Raw genomic sequence first — 18,978 nt, forward strand, 5'->3', positions numbered from 1 at the left:
ATACAGACACTCGGACATCATTCTGAAAATAGTCAGAACAGCTTCCTAGGACCTTAAAACGTCGACATCTGATGAAAGTTCGATTTTCGCAAACCTGGGTGAAAACAATAACTTCACAATTTTTTGAAAATCGTCGATTTTCTCAGTGGGAAGTTAAAAAAACATTACAAATTTTAATAAAAGAAAATTGTATATATTCTCAATTTATTCGTGCTCCCCGTTATTTTTTATTATTATTTTATTATTTCTTTATAAATGAGCATTATGAGTCGTGCCCTTTTGGATTTTTCAAATTTTTATCTTTGAATAGACTCAGTTATCGGTACATCACGCCTCAAATCAACAATTAATAAATTTTATATACATAGATTCAAATATTACCGGTCTCTGAGAAAAATTTGCCACGCAGTGACATCTATTGTTATAATTTCATATTTATTTATTCTTTTGTTACGTCGGTAGCAATTCCCTTCCCGGAATAATCACTTCAGCTTGAGAAAATCCACTACGCATGCTTCATGGCATAATTTTTTTTATTTTCATATCTTTTTTTTTTTATTTATTATTATTCTCACTGCAAGGATTAATAATGGCGATAGTACAACAAAAGCAGTATAGTAAAAAGTATTCGCTTGTCATTTAAATCATTAATTGCAATTTCTTTTTATTTGACGTCAACCACTACTAAAAACTTAATTATCTCAACAATCGGAATAAATGTTTGTTTATAATTTTATTAACAAGAATATGCATAGTGTTTTATGACATATATAATTGCCAATTGTGGCGATTTAACAAATAACAAAAAGTTAAAGAAGTAGTCATAATTTTGTTAATTATTTTTATATATTTGCATAATTATTTCATTCTAACTGCGTATCGTCAGTCTATTTATCAATAAGCATTTTTCAAGGTAATAACTACTAATCAATATTTTTAAATATAAGTATGTCTATTATATATATATATATATATATATATATATATATATATATATATATATATTATGTATATATATTATGAAGATAGTTGAAAAATGGAAACTTGGTTCAAAAAAATTATGTTTATTCACGTATAGTAACTTATACCAATCCTAATTTTTGAAGCGGAAACTGATACTGATATTTATATTGATTGTAGAAAATTCTGCTCATTTCACTATACAAGTCAATATATTAGAATCATCATTAATGATGTTGTTATCTTTTTATAATAATGAGAAACACTCTGCTCAATCGCTTTAAAGTCGACATTACGATTGTTCGAAATCATTCTGTCCGATATAAAGTAAGCCTATATATTTAATTTTAATTTGAATCAACAATTGTAGATATTTATTACTAACATTGTTATTAAATAATGACTCAATGCTACGTATTTACACATCAATAAAATTATTTAATTTTTATTTATTTGTCTATATGTAAACATTTTTGAACGTTATCTTATTATATTTATTCCTAAATAACTTTATAAAAATCTATCTAATAAAACAGGTCGCATTTATTGTTCGATAAATTCATTTCTCGTATTTTGTGGTAATTGTTAAGATCTACTTACATTTTTTTAAAAGTCTACGGCATACTCTTATAGAAATTTATAAAAATTAATTTAAAAAATAATGGGCGATCCCAAGTTAATCGTATTTTTCAAGCAAATATTCAGAGGATGTTTTTTAGAACATAAATACCGCGATGTACACCCACATACACACACACACGAGAAAGTTATAAAATCTACATAATTGTGCGTTAATAGTGAGTATGGCGTAATATGTAGGTCAGTTAATTCTCTCAAGAACGAGGTCATTGTCCTCAATACTCTCTCTTAATTTATCGGTAACGCAGGTTTTATCATATTCTATATATTATCAATTATATATAAACATTAAAAGTACTTTTGTATGTATATATTCAATAATACTGCTTAAACTATTTAAGATAGAGGTATCTCATAACTTTAACTATAATTTGGATCCTTGTATCTTTTTAAATACTAATCCATGATAATTGTTTGGAATTAATAAAATATTCAATTGGTAAGCAATTGTTACTTTAGAAACAGCTTTTTTGAGATCATATAAACATAGCTAATTATAAAATAAAATCAATCAATCAGTCAGTCAGTGACAGCTTGTTTAAAAATAATTATCATTTAGAATCGTAAAAATAATGCTCATAAGTTTTTTTCTGAATAACATTTTCATGACGTATGTATGCACGTCAATGCATCAAATATCTCAGACTCATATTATCTAAAATGAAAGTGAATACTTAATTGTCGTCATTGTTTATCTTTTGACGCTTATATTTTCTTCCATACAATGTAATCACTGGACGATGATAGAAAAAAAATACCGAGAAATAGGTCAGTGATCTAGTCACGCCGACTCTAACATATTGAAATATAAAATATACAGACATTGAGTTTATCAATAATTATTTTTAATAATTTTAGGATTTTTCAAATTAATAAACTTTCTCTTTTTTTCTATTATATTTCATATTGTATTAATAAAATTATATACTTAAATTTATTTTCTTGTGCTTACAGAAAACCTTCAATAAAAATATGAAAGCCAAAGTAGAAGAAGATAAATCTTTGACATCTTCACTATCAGGAACTTGTACAGAATCTAATTCCTATTGGTAAGTTTGTTTTTTTAAAATTATTACACTTACCATATTTTTATCATTTTTACTAATACTCTTGTTAACGATAAAATATTTATTATTTAACAATATTAAAATGGTTACAACTCAATTAATAAGACTTAAATACGGTACAAACAATAAACAAAATTCAAGTTGTGGAAAAAAAAAAAAAACAAGACAATTTTTTAACCTTCTTGTCTTTTTACGCTTTGTAATAATTAACAAAATTTTCTGATTATTGGGAGATAGAAAAAATAATTTGTTAAATAAATGATAAAATTAATGAGCCGCCAGCAGGCGGCGCACTAGTTACAACACGCATACATGCATCAGCATACATATAACATATATATATATATATATATCAGCCGACAAACGTTCGTAAATAGTGGGGAGAATTCGCAGCCGGCAGTTTTAAAGTTACTGTTGAGAGGATTGCGTCTGAGCATCTCTCACGTTTTCTCGCGCCTTTACTTTAGTATATGAAATTTTTCTAATCAAAAATTAAAAACTTAAAAAAATTCTTCATCTATTATCCCTATCAAGTGCTAATTACAATATCATAATTTAATAAAAAAAAATGAATGTATTGCTATTAATAACGCTTATCATTTGTACTATAATAAGTGAAACTTAATTCATTACAAAAAAAATTGATGAGATTAATAAAAAATGAAAATTTAATTATCATTTAAACTAATAAACTTTCTATGTTTTTTATACAATTAAATTAGAATACATGTAATAATCGTGTTTAAATTATTATCAAACGTTTCAAGCAATTTTTCATACTTTATTTATTTATTTTTTCTTTCTCGACTTCCGCGCTTTTCTGAGCTGCGCAATTCACGCTGCAATATATTATTCTGTTGTCAAGGTCAAGAATCCGGATCACCGACCAGTTGTAAAAACTGACATTTAATATTTATAATAACATTATATTATTCTTTACTGTCATCCAAGTGTTGTTATTAAAGTGTTTATTATTATTTTAGTATAGAAATAATGTGTTAAATTAATTATTTAAACGAATAATATAAATTAATTTTTTTTTTTTCTTATTCACTGATTATATAAAAATATAATAATAAAGTGATACACGCACAGATAGATAAGATGACTTATGACAAGGAAATAATTTTAAAATGAAAAAAAATAAATAAATAAATCATGAATCTGGTATAATTAAAAAAAAATAATATAAAATAATAAAAAAAACTTGTATTCGCATGTAAAAGCAGTGAGAATAAATTCAAGGCTATTGTTGCAAAAAAATACTGAATAAAAAATTTAAATAACAAATAATTAATCGGTAAATAAACAAATAAATAAAATGTAGTTTAATATCTTGTGTTTTTAACGCCAGTTGAAATAAACCGATATATATATATATATATATATCCATATATTTTATAACATGGCGCTCAATAATAACTTTAAATTGAATGATTATTACTCAATTAAGAATATTAACGGCTTAATAATTGGTGAATCGATGCACTTGTGTGTTTTGTGTATACGATAAAGTATTATTATTATTATTATTATTAACAATAATAATAAATATCCGTTATGTGGCGACAAGATCGTTCATATCAAGTTAATGTGCCGCAAGATGAATTATCGTTGCAACAGATCGATAATAAAGATCCGTTACAATTAACAACGATTCAATCCAACACTGACCACCTAATGCAACAAAAGCAGCAACCAATTAAATTGGCAATGATGCCACCTAACAATCTTTTTGTCAGTCAAACCATGACTATGGGGTATCATCATCGTAATGCCGCAAGGGAACGGACGCCGAGTTCAAGGTCTGTCCCAGGGCCGTCACGTGATAACGTGAGCCTAGAATATATGTATATATATACAATTTTTATTTGTTTATTAATACCATTAATGAAAGGTTAATTATAGTTTTTTTTTTTTTTTTTTTTTTTTTTTTTTTTTTTTTTTGACGGAAAAAAAATTTTTAAGAATTTATTTATAAGGTAAGAAACCCAATACCCGATCAGAGAACTAATACCCGATCACTCATGTATTTTTTGTATGTCTTTTATTTACTAGATTTTACTAAATATAGATGTACAAGTACATAGAATGCCAGTTCCCTGATCGGATATTAGGTCTTTTACCTTATGTATAAAAAAAAAAAATGATTTATTTATATCTCAACTCTTGATCTTTTTTTTGAATTTCAAAAATATTATAATTTTATTAATGACAGCTAATAATTGATTTCTTTTCAAGTGTAATTTTTTGGTATAAATAAAATTACATGAATTTAATTACAATTTATCGACTACAAGCATTACCGATCAAAAATACTTTGTTTTATTTTATTAAAATTTTTTTTCCATTAATTATTATTTATTTTATAATTTATAAATCGAATAATTATTAATAATAAAAAAATTAAAAATTATAATAAATAAAGTTTTAGATAATAAAGAGATTTTTTAGTGGTTGTCCTTGTAAAACTTAACGTCAAGCACTATTATAGCTTGAGCTGAACCATAGTAGTAGTTTTTAAAAGTTTTCTAAAGTCAACGGCACGTCGCAACGGCTTAATTTGCTGCGGGTACTCCTGCTGCTACGAATATACGAGATATAGTCCATTTTTATGTGATGATAATAATAATAATAACAATAATAATAGGCCAAATCATTTTACCTCCTGTCTATCTAGAGAACGAGTTCGTGATATCATTTTAATCTTACGTAATATTTTTATGTATATTGTTTAATAAATATAATAGAATAGTCGTAATAAAGTTAAGTGGTAAAGTAGACGAATAAACTGGTAAACTCTATTTTTAATATTGAATTTAGGTGTTTGACCAATCAAATCTATTCCACTATCAAGCAATACTTTTCTTTTTTTATTTTGGTCGTTGTTATTAATAAATAAGTAAATAATTTTTAAGCCCTAAAGCAATTTTATCTATTTAAAACTGGTAACTGCTCTATGCAATGCGTCGTTGTTATTATCAATTATTATTATTATACTTAATTCTTCCGTGAACATGAGATATTATCTTAATTTACAATAAACATCCACTTACAATATTAAACAATCAATGTATGAAATAAATAAATAATACTAATTTTATTGTCCACCAAAAAAGGAGTAATTAGTATAGCATTGGTGGTCTTTGCAGAAATGTATTAATTTTCTTTAAGCTATACTACATAATTAATAGCGTATAGGGTCGAGAGAGTTACCTTTTATTTTTCTCAAATTATTAATAAATAAATTTATATGGATTATATACTCTTGTACTGTTTAAAGTATTTCATTTTCACAAGCGTTTTTAACGATTAAACAATAGCACAAAAAATTTTTTTTTGTGGAAGGGACAGCCGGTTTCGTAGCAAGCCAATGATTTTTATAAACGATCAATTGTTTTCTCTGGTTCAAGGTTCCTTTGATGTCAACGCCATTTAACAATTTAAAATTCATTATCTAAATATATATACACCAATTATATAAAAATTTATATATTTATTTATTTATATAATAACGTCATTTTTTAATATAATTTTATTTTAAATATCCCTATGTGGAAATAGCAAAATTTTTAATTTTTACTAGCATAAATTTACGATTGATAAGTTATTATTTATTCAATATTAATAATTCAATGTTTTGAATCCAACTTTTTTGTAATTAAATATATTTTATAGTAAAAACATTTTTATGTCGAAAATGAAAATTTCAACAATGTCTCATAGTGTCATAGTACTTAACATGTATACTTAAACATACATTACTGTCAACTTTGTCGAGTTAAGTGCTACGATAATGACGCATCGGCTTTGACCGCGTTGTCCTCTACCTAGGACATTACGTTTCTCATTTGGTTGGTCATATACTCAGTACTATACAATTTTCATTAAAATATGTTGGTGTATATACACATTACCAACTATGTATTTCAACTTACATACTTATAATATTACGACTGCCTCATATACATATTATTTTTTCTTTATCATTATTATTTTTTTTTAATAGTAGTAACGTTCTGATTTAGTATTACATATATGTTTCAATAAGTTAGAAAATTATAATAATATGTACTTAAATTTTTAGTAATATTAACTAAATAATGAGTTAAAGTAATATGTTTTAACTCCCCAGTCAATGCAATGAGAGATTTTAAAATAAAAACATTGATATCATTAGTAACGGTCTCAAATGTTATTTTTTGATAAATTACTGTAGAGTCATGTACAAAATTCTGTTAACAAAAAGTATTCAAGTATTTATTATTAAAAAAATTAAATTATTCACCGCATAGTTTGATATTATAAATATATGAAAATGGTGATGTACCACTAAACCATAATTGTACATACATTATCGTAAAATCATAACAAAAATTATCATTATTTATCGCTACAATACATGTATAATGAAAATAACAGATAGTTAACAGAAGACGTATGCCAATGTCACTCTGATTATTTTATTTTTATTCTGACAATGTAACTCATCTTCAAAGATAAGAAAATTTTTATAAAATCCTATTTTTAAATAATTTATATTTTTATATTATAAATCATAAATACATATGGATAATTGTTTTAATTCAAATATGAATAGTTAAATTAATAGTAAAATATTATAATGAAGTTGTATGTACTGAAAAATATTGATATTGATGTGATGTTAGGTCTACTATATATATATATATATAATTTCTTAAACTCAAGGTTTAACATATGCGTGTCGAGGTACAATGACCGATAATTGCCAACGCTGTTTTACTTAGTGTGCAATAGTGGTAATTTATAAGCATTATGTGATTTACTTTTGCGTAATCCTTAAATAGACGATTGTAATTATTATTATTATTATTTTTTTTTTTTCGCCTTTAATTTAATTGTTTATAACTTATCGAATCGTCACAAAACATTATATACATATATATATTAAATTTTTGTGATGTTTTCGTATAAAATATAAAAAAACAACATATAATTACAGGTTGTAATCATTTTCTTATTTAGCTAGATGCTTGATAATTGTTCGATTATGATAATCAAGTGTCCTGACCATAGAGGCACTAATTACAATTTTAAAATATTAATTTAGCATTAATCTATGGAGAAATTTAAAATTTAAATTGTTATATTATTTTTATATAATATATTGGTGTAAATAAATAAACACACATATATATATATATATATATATATATATATAATATTTAAGTAGACAAATAGTACATTTTTATTTTGAGAAATAGATTTGAGTAAACATCTGTCTACATAAAACAGCACTTGTAACCTCATTCTATTGATAATAAACTCGAGCAATCTTTGACATATTTTTGATTGAATCAAATAAAATATCCATTAATACATACGTCTATTGAAATAAAAATTGATTGATAAATTACATATATATTCTTAATATTTAGTATCAAAGTGTAATGCGATTATTCGAGGATACACATTTACAATTCTTATGATGTGTCAATAGGTCGTTGAATAATTATAGTGGTATTATTATACACTTGACATTGGATATAAAAATATTTAACTATTAAGAACTCTAAAAATGTTATTTATATCAGTTATTGAATTTTACTTTATAATAATAAAGGAAAAATTAAAAAAAAAATCTTGAAAACAGTTGACTCGCCTGGCCAAACTCAAAAACCTTGTTATTTTTGAGACTGCAGACGTTAAAAAAATCATCATTATACGTTCTTGAGCTTGAAAAATAAAAGTGTTTTTGAGTTCTCCAAGCTCAAAAAAAATTTTGTTTCAATTAAAAAAATTAACGAAACGGTTGACCCTTCTAATTGTATCATGACAAATTTTTTCAAATTTTTAGTCTATTAAAATCAAAATTATAGTTATAATACTACTGCTATTAAAATTTTTGAGCTCAATAACTTACAGTTTAAATCAAATCAGAAATAAGTATGTATATTAATTCGTCCACTATCTAAATTCCATTAGCTAAATACAATAAATACATACTATACTATTTATCTTAAAAACTATAAATCAATAATGGTACAGTGATATTATTATATAAATGATATAAAATGAGAAAAAAAAATAAATTAACAAAGTCGATGCCCTCATCTGCATCTTCTTCTCCATCGTCAAGATGATATGTATTTTTAAATCTAGAACCGTTTCAACGACATGTGTATATATAAAAATGCTACTCTTTCATTCTCTTTCTTATGGCTGTCGTTGTCGACGTTTGCCGATGTACATGTTTGCTGTCCCCCTAGTTGCTACATTCGTATTAAATGTTACATTATATTTGTATTAATTCATTTATTTTTTTTATCATTCTTGATTTTTATTAACTAAAATAATTTTTTTTTCGTACACTAATATCACACTTTCTGTATGTATATATGTATAGATAACTCACACGAGACGCAATGAATTGACTTAATTTTTTGTTGCTATTAATAAATCCACAGTTTAATAGAATATAACCCTTTTAAATTTTACTGTTCTATAATCATTTTCGTTTATCCACAATAAATATATTAAGACTAAGTCGTTGGTGTACTCGACCATAAGTCATAGACATATGTCTTTTCATTATTGGTTTATTTGATTTGGCATTATACGGAGGGCGAACGACAAACATATAGCGCGGCAAGATCATAAAAATAAAAAATACTTTTATTATTGTTTTAGTTATTAGTGGTTGAAATATACATTGTATACAGTATATATATATAAATAAAGTGAACTAGCATAAACAGCAGCAATAGAGCTGTATCATTATAATTTATAAAGCCGACTATCGACGACGTCAAAAATGATTCTATTCAGTTAATGTGTCGGGGGGTTGAAATTGGGATTTGGGTTTGGGTTCTGGTTGAGGATGTTAATATAACCGAATAGAGCTCTTGTTAAATTTTGATAGCTTACGCAGACTCGTAGTGAGGCAGGACGCGGTTAACGCCCATATGCAGTGCAGAGGTGCCCAATTCATTCTGTATTTCTTCTCTAACTTCTTTTATTATGTGTATATATATATTTTTTTTTTATTCGTGCTCAATAAAGTAGATAAATTTTACGTTATTATTACTTTTAATTAATGTAATTTTATATAACTCTTAAAGCTCAGCCGTACCTAACGAAATCTCGAATTTAAGAATTCTAATTACTTTTTGAATATTCATGGGACTCGGATGATGAAAATTTTCGGAGGAACTTCGTCTTCTGCTTATAGTCGGAAGCTAAGAAAATCGCTGTTATGATAATTATTTAATAAATAATTTGAATTCATAAATTCGAGATTTGGTTAGGTGCAGCCCAGCCTTATTGTTATTCTGACAAAATAATTTAAAAAATTATTTTATAAATTTTATTACGGTTTATAAGTATACTTATAATATATGTATGTGACACTGATTTTTCAGCGATGCGCAATTTTAACGTTGATTTAAAATTAAAAATAAATATTTTTCCTTTAATAATAAGTAGTTACGATTTTAGATTTATTATTATTGTATAAGCTAAACAAAATAATTAAATTAACGGCAAGTTTATCAATCTTTTTTTCTTCTGGTGAAAGCATATATTGATTTGATGAGTATATATTAAAACATGCAACAAGCAAGCAACTAACTAACTGCAACTAACTTACTAACTAACTAACTAACTAACTAAGTAACCAGCTAACTAACCGGCAAGTCAAGCAAACATGTGTAGCTGCCCTTGACCTTAAACCTTAACCAGCAGAGGCACAAAACCTGCTTATACATATACGTTTTTTTCTACTCAATAGTATTTATCAAGACCCTTCTATTCTACATAACTCACATACCAGTATGTAGTTTCATTTTAATATCGATCGTTACCTTCAAGCCCTCCGTCCTGCGTCAACGTTTTCATGTAACCTTCTTTTTACGTATTATTTATTATTATTATTATTATAATTAGAATTTTTTTTTTTTTTGTTTTCAACGATAAAATCAATTTTCACAATAAATTAAATATTGTTATTATTATTAAATCATAAAATAGCTGGAATAAATTTTTAAAAACAAATACAATAATAATAACTTTGTTAGTGTGTGAGTACTTATTGATAAATTATTTTTGTATAGACAAGTTGGAAAAAAAAAAAAAAAAAAAAAAAAAAAAAAAAAGTTATTTATCCGTTAGATAATTTTATTATAGACAAGTCATCTTTGAGTTTATTTATACAAGGTCAAACATAAATGCAAATTATTGTTATTATTATTATTATTATTACATATATCAAATACAACTCTTCAATGTAATTAAAAAAAAAGTAATAATAATAAAGCGACAAAGACATTTACTTTATTTACTGCAGTTATTTAAATTGATAATGTTGCTAGTATGTTAATAATAAAATAATGATTTTGTTATTATTCTTGATATTATTATTACGAATTTGTATATTTAATAATTTCCATAAAAAAAAAAAAAAAAAAAAACCGACTATAAATGATAAATAATCTTAAGTACATTAGATATCTAAGATATATTATTAATATAAAAACCAAATCTGGATTTAATTGTCAAAAAAAAAAACATTCACATTGAGTGCCAGATTTATAATTTTAATTGTGGTTAATCTTTATTATTTGAATATATATATTAAATGTGTACATATATATAAGTATAAAACGATTTTCATAAAAGTAAAACATTGGAATATTTTACGTCAAGCGTTTCTCTAATATATTATATTTTATATTCAATTGGGTAATAAAAAATCGAAGTAAACGAACAAATTATAAATAAAAGTTAAAGATAAAATTCGGATTTAGTTGTTAAATTTAAAATATACTTATTGGAAATGAATTAAAAATTGAGGAAATTCTAAGTACAACAAGTTGAAAACCTATCCAAATTTTGTTCCCAATAAAATACAATAAAAATTTTCATTTTATTTTTATTATTATTATTATTATAATTAGTAATATTATTAGTACTACATTATTGTTGTTATATTATCAGATATATGTTTAAAGTTCAACATGTGTTTAAAATTTTTTTTTTTTTATCTAAATTAAAAAGAAAACTAATTATTTATTGTACATTTACTTTATATCTCTATATCAAGGGAAAAACTTTGAATATACGACGTAAAAATGAAAATCAATTACATACATTACCTATATAATAAAAGGTTTTTCCTTCTATGGGTAAGAAATAAATTAAAAAAAGATGTTATTTTTATATTAAATTAATATTTATATAAAATATTCTATTTATCATATTCAGAATTGAAATTTTATGATAAAAGTATGTCACATTTTATTAAATATATAAATGATATAAACAAATTAAAATTTAGTAATATTATTAAGCGTAAAAAATATAAGTATAAATAATGATTATCTAAATTTATTATTTTATAATAATGAATAAAATTATATGTTACAGTAGTTCTCGTGCTTCACGTAATCTCGCGGAAAAGCAACGACGTGACAATCTTAATACAAACATCGCAATGATGGCAGCATTAGTACCCAATATAGCATCAAGTTCGAAACGTCATGACAAAATTTCTATTCTTAGACTTGCCGCAGCTTATTTACGATCTAATTTCAGTAAGTATTATAATTTTAAATAATAATTACTATATAAAATAAAAAATAATCATTAAAAAAAAAATTACAATATAGCAATTGGCCCTGGTATTCGTGGTTTTATTCCGCCAGAATTCAATGATATTGATCTTGAGGAAAATTTTATTGACGTAAGATAACTTTTTCATAACATAATTATAAAAAAATAATTAAAATGTATTATTATTATTATTATTAATTGTTATTTTTGTTAAGGGATTCGATGGAACAGGAAGCTTTTTGCTAGTCGTTACAATAACGGGAAATATTGTTTATATTAGTCCACGTGTGGAAGGACCTCTTGGTTATTCACCGGTAAGATAATAATTCTTTAATTTATAATATAAATTATTATTAAAAAAAAAGTTGAATTTATGTGAACGAAAAAATTTAAAAAATATTAATTCCTACTACTACTATTATTATTATTATTATTATTATTATTATTATAATTTCATATTAATATTTAAATGAAAAAATGTTGTTAGTCTGCACACGTGTCACTCTAGAGAATTTCCAAACCAAACATGCATATAAACTAACTTAATAAATTTAAAATCAACTGAAAATAATAGAAAAAGTTTTTTTTTATACCAAAATATAATCAAATAAAAATAATGTTATTATTATTTAATTATTAAAGTGGCACTTATATAAAACAATAATTTGTTATGTACCTTTCATGATACGTATAATGCAAAATATATAATCATTGAATCATTGAATTTTATTATTTTCGTTGTGATTCTTAATAAGTTTTGTGGGTACATTTTATTCATTTTATATCTTGAATAAAAAAAAATTTTTTTGTATAAGAAATATTAAACCATGCCCAGATATAATGATAATCTGATTATCTACAATCAGGCAGCTATTGTATCTAATATAAAGAAATTGCGAATCTCCTGCGGTGAAAACTACATCATATCATAAAATATATATATATATCAAAGATCAATATGGAATACTATTATTTTCTTATTTTTATTATGAATTAATTTTAGGTTGAAATGATGGGTAAGTCTATTTATACTTATGTACATCCAGAAGATCATGCAGAGCTTTCAAAAGCACTAACGCCTGATGAGTATATACAACCAATAAAAAAAATAACATATTACAATGAGGACTACAGTACTAACGAGGAAGCAACAACCACTACCACTGTCATGACTATCCCTACAGCAGCAACAACAACAACAACAACAACAACAAATAATAATAATAATAATAGTAATTTTAAGGAACAACGACGTAGTTTTTATATTAAAATAGCGCAACGTACAAATTCAAGAGGTGAACATACACAATTTAAATGTTTTCATGTCTCGGGTGTACTAAGGTTAGCTGATTTTTTGAGGAAAAAAAATAATCCAGGTAACTTTTATGTTCAAACACCAACAGTCAACAGTCCGTTAACTTTTTTTTTTTTTTTAACTATAAGAAAATTTATTATTGATTTATAGAACAATCATCGGCAGTGGCAGCAGCAACAAGTAATGACATAATCTTCACTGGTATTGCTAAAGTTATTCATAAACGTATTACAGAATTGTCATTATACGAAGCTAATAAACAGGAATACATAACTCGTCATCTAGTGGATGGACGTATTGTATTTAGTGATCATAGGATAGCTTTAGTGGCTGGTTATATGTCTGAAGAAGTGTCTGGTGTTAATGCTTTTCGATTTATGCACAAGGATGATGTTATGTGGGCAATAACTGCATTAAGACAAAGTTTGTTATTTATTATAATTTTTATTTATATATTAATGATAATAATAATAATAACAATAATCATAATTATTATTATTATAGTGTATGATCGTCGGGAAGGTTTTGGCACCTCATGCTATCGTCTATTGTCGAAAAGTGGTAAATTTATCTATCTACGTACTCATGGTTGGCTTGAATTCGACAGTAAAACCGGAACCTTTGAGTCATTCATCTGCGTTAATACTCTAGTAGAAAAAGATGAAGGCGAAAATTTAATTAAAGAATTACGTAATCGGTTTTCAGCAACTGTAACGCAAATAACTGCAACGACATCCACTGTATCGTCTTTATCTACATCTTGTTCTTCTTTTTCGCTTTCCACGAGTTTAACATCTGGTGTAGCTGCGGCTACGTCAACAACAATAACAACAACAACAGCAGCAGCAGCATCATCATCATCATCATCATCATCATCATCATCATCATCAGTTACAGCAACAGCAACATCGATAGCAACAGTAACAGCAACAATAACAGCAACAGAACCATCACCATCACCATCAGTATCAACCTCGACATTATCTACATCCACATCCGTTGGTACTATTAAAAAATTAAAAAACCCTTTAGTATCATCTCAGCCTGAACAAAATGTCGAGGATCCAACACAGCTTGAAGATGCTATTTATCAATTAATAAGTACATTAAAATCACCATCAACAGCACCCAGTTTATCACCCTCAACATCTGATATCGAGTGTAATCTTGATATTACTGATACTACAACCTCTTCATCATCATCATCGTCATCATCATCATCATCATCATCATCGTCAACATCAACTTCAATAACAACAGCAGCATCATCATCGAAAACAATAATAGAAAATTCATTTAAATTATCATCTCCAAAGAAAATTACTACAATAAATAATAAATTAAACGATAAATCGAGACAAAAAAATAAACGTATTAAAACAGAATTATCAAATTCATTAAATTCATCACTCAGCCTATTAAATTATAATGTCGATGATGATCATCAGCAACCAATCACTTGTTACAATTTAAATAAAAAAAAATTAATTAATAACAAAAAAAAATTAAATGATAATAATATTATTATAACAAAAAATAATAAATCAGATAAAATGTTAAATTTAAATAGTAAAAATTTGATATTTAGTGATAAAATTGATAAAGATAATGATGATTGTGATTATGATAATTCTCATCATCATCATCATCATTTAAAGCAATCGAACCATATATTTTTAACGTATAATAATGATGATAATAATACTGTAAATAATAGTGAAAAAAAAAATATGACATATGATAGTAAAATAGAATTAAATGGTATTGGTGTTAAACGTCCTGGTGAAATATATAAACGCAAAGATAAAAGGCGACATATTTATAATAAATCGACCGCCGAAGAATTAAATGAATTAGTTGTTGTTAAAAATAACGAAATTATTGTTGATAAATATAAAATTCAAGCTAAAATAGATAAGAATGATGTGATGGTAATAGAAAATAATGTTGATGAAAAAAGTAATATAATAATAGATAATAATAAAAAAATAAATAGTGAATTATTACAAGATACATTATTCAAATTAGATAATTGTATTAATTGAAAAACTAAATGATTTAATTAAATTAAATGTATTTATAATAACAGAAAAGAAAAAAAAAAAAAAAGATCGTAGAACGATTAAAGATTATAGACTTTTGAAAACAGAATGTCTAAAAAAATCAAACTCTTATTTCCACGTGATACAAAGCGATATTATTAATAATTTGAAAGATGATGATAAATCGTAAAGGATTTAAAGTTGATGCTGATGATAACTCTACCATTTAAACTATGTCTTTAAGTAAAATGCTATTAAAATTATTTAAAAGGTGATGATATATAATAATTTTTATGTTTTAATTAGTCAATTCATTAAATATATGGTTGATTAAATGAGTAGTATGAGAATGCTCGAGCAAGAAAAAAAATTATATTTATTGAGACATAATAATTAAATAAATATTATTTATCGTGATGTTTGGAATTTTTTTCCAAAGGGTCTCAAAGTAAGCTAAATTAAATTTTTTATTTTTTAATTATCGTTATTGCTATTATTGATTGATTGATTTTTTTGTTTTTTTCATTTTATCCTATTTTATTTAGTGAGACAAAAAGGAAATGTTGATAATTTAACGACCACATTGTTTCAAGTCGTTAATAATAATAATATAATGATGATAATAATTATTATTATTATTATTATTATTAATATTAAATTAAAGTGAAAAAAAAAAAAAAAATTGAAAATTCATTGATGCATTTTTATATTTATTTATTTTTTTTTTTTTTTTAAAGATGATTGATGAGTTAAAGATAAAAATGAATTGTGCAATTGAGGATGATCTTTGTTTTGAGAATGAGACTGATAAGTAGACGAATGATCTGAGGTAAATGAAATGAATAATCGAAATTTAAAAGAAATTTTTAATTTTATAATTATTGACGACAAAGTAATTAATTATTAACTATTGATTAGTAAAATTTATAAGTAATGAATAAAATCGAAAAAAGAATAAGAAATTTTAATAATTAAATCATTCCTCGAAGTGTGAAAATAAATTTTTTACAAATATTTAAAAATATATGCGTAAGACGAGTAGTCTCATTCCTTAAAAAAAAGAAAAAAAAATAGGAAAAAAAAAACTGTCTTTTTTTTTTTTTTTTTTTTCAAACACAAGAAATAGATAAAATTTATATAGGTGAAATAAAAAAAAATCACAATTATTATTAAAAACTTTGGATGGTTAAAGTTACACTACTTATGTCGCAATTTAATTGCCTGTGAGAGGAATAATAATAATAATAAATAATTAATGAAAGGTAATTTAAATATACCAATCATATATTACTAGGCAATTTATATTATATAAAACTAAGGTATACAAACAAATAAAAATTATCTAAGTAAATAAATTGAATAAATAAACAATTAAAAAAAAAGATTAAAAAAAAAAATAATATTAATAATAATAATCCGAACTGTTGCCATTGTGAATATTGGCTAATCGTAAGACTGCAATGTTAATTTTACTGTATACATATTATATATATAATATTATTACATACGTCATTATTATTATTTTTATCGTCTATTGCTAAAATTATAAGTAATTATCTATGAATATGTTTCATTGTTAGAAAAAAGTTACGTAAATTTGAATTGAAAGAAATTTTAATAATTAGATAAATAAAATTTTTTTTGTTCACTTAATTTTCGTTATACTTATCTAATAAATTAATTAAAATTTTAAAAAGAAAAAAAAATTTATACATGACGTTTTTTCATTTTAAATTAGTAATTAAAATTAAATTAAAAACAAAAAAAAAAAACAGAACAAAATAAACTATAGCCATACACTGAGGACTCTAACTTATATGTGTAAAAAAAAAACAAATAATAATAATAATAATAATAAAAAAAAAAACCTTTATTGTAATTATCATTTTATCAATGTATAACCCAATAATTATATTTAGTAGAATGTATAATAGAATGAACTAATAATGCTATGCAATCAGAAAAAAATTTAAAAAATCTCGGTTCAAAACTAACGAATTTTTTTTTTTTTTTTTTTTTTTTTTTTTTTTTTTTTTTGTTTATAAAAAACATGATACTTTTACGATTATGTTGGTTGAATATTTAGCGTTACAAAAAGAGAAATAAATTATTTGTGCAATTCATATATGATTTCTTATAAATTTAGATCAGAAACCTCAATGATTTGGTGTAAAATACCATATTTACCTAGATTAATATTTTTATGAGACTGATGTTTTCCCACTTTTTTTTTTTTACGATAAACTGCTCAAAAAAAAGTTGCTTGGAGTACTCTTGACGTAAGATAGTTATTAAAATTAATATATATTATATACATATAATATATATAAGGTGTGCGAATAATTAGTACCCAAAAATTGATTGAAAAATCCAAATTAGATTGATATTACGTTCAGAAAAGTCCAGCGCATTTTTCTTTAACCAAACTTGAATTTAAAAAAATCAAAAACATACACATGAAAATATGTGATGATTATACATTAAATTGGGTTTATCAATAAGGTAAAATTGAATATTTAATATTCGAATCAAGTAAGATAATTTGAATGTAATAAGTAAAAACTCACAAATGACATTAATTATTCAATTTTCAAACTATTCGGACACCTTTAATATATATATATATATATTAGGGTGTTAAAAAAAAAAAAAACAATTTTTTTTTTTTTTTATGGTATCCAAAAATTGAAAGTACAACTAAAAACAAAAATTTTGGTACCATTCCGAGCTCTTAATAATGATATTAAGGTTTGCCTCAATCCATTTTTCTATTTTCCATTTAAATAACACGGGAAAAAAAATTTTTTTGTTTTTAGAATTTTCTAGCTTACAGACGGATTTCTACTCAACGGATTTTTATGCGCAATAAAACTTTGTGTAGGAAATTGAACGCTCTACAAAAAAAGTCTCTTATCATTTTTTGATAAATCCCACTGTTCAAAAGTTATTTAAGTTTCAAGTCAAATTTATAGTAAATTTTGAGATTTTTTCACTTTTCCGGCGAAACTATCAGTCTTATTACAAAATGTCATGGAAACTTTTTTGTAGGTAATTCTATTCCTTACAAATTATTACAAGTAAAATTTTTCGATTTTCCGCATTGTTTTCAATTTATTTTCATTTCAATGTCAACCTCTTAAAATTAATCAAAAATCTATTTTTTTAAGAGCTTGACATTGAAATGGAAATAACTTGAAAACAAGGCAGAATTTCATAAAACTTTATTCGTAATAGTTTGTAAGGAATAAAATTATCTACAAAAAAGTTTCTATGATATTTTTTGATAAGACTGATAGTTTCGCCGGAAAAGTAAAAAAATCTCAAAATTTACTATAAATTTGACTTGAAACTTAAATAACTTTTG

General features: G+C 24.2%; 1 protein-coding gene across 9 annotated transcripts; it reads left to right on the forward strand.

Moving 5' to 3' along the window:
* Nucleotides 1-582: 582 nt before the first annotated feature.
* Nucleotides 583-16,737, forward strand: LOC130672790 (basic helix-loop-helix ARNT-like protein 1). Of its 9 annotated transcripts, none has more exons than XM_057477528.1 (8): nt 583-913; nt 2,554-2,648; nt 12,075-12,238; nt 12,314-12,387; nt 12,473-12,571; nt 13,261-13,633; nt 13,723-13,995; nt 14,077-16,737. In XM_057477528.1, exons 2-8 carry the CDS (start codon nt 2,572-2,574, stop codon nt 15,615-15,617), a joined length of 2,601 nt encoding a protein of 866 aa, XP_057333511.1. In that variant the 5' UTR covers nt 583-913; nt 2,554-2,571; the 3' UTR covers nt 15,618-16,737. The 9 variants fall into 9 exon arrangements, with proteins under 9 accessions (XP_057333511.1, XP_057333510.1, XP_057333508.1 ...); XM_057477527.1 differs by having other exon boundaries at nt 584-913; nt 12,072-12,238; XM_057477525.1 differs by lacking the exon at nt 583-913 and adding an exon at nt 1,201-1,287 and having other exon boundaries at nt 12,072-12,238.
* Nucleotides 16,738-18,978: the final 2,241 nt, after the last annotated feature.

Source organism: Microplitis mediator, chromosome 8 (genome assembly GCF_029852145.1).
Source record: "Microplitis mediator isolate UGA2020A chromosome 8, iyMicMedi2.1, whole genome shotgun sequence".
In the NCBI taxonomy this organism is placed as follows: domain Eukaryota; kingdom Metazoa; phylum Arthropoda; class Insecta; order Hymenoptera; family Braconidae; genus Microplitis; species Microplitis mediator.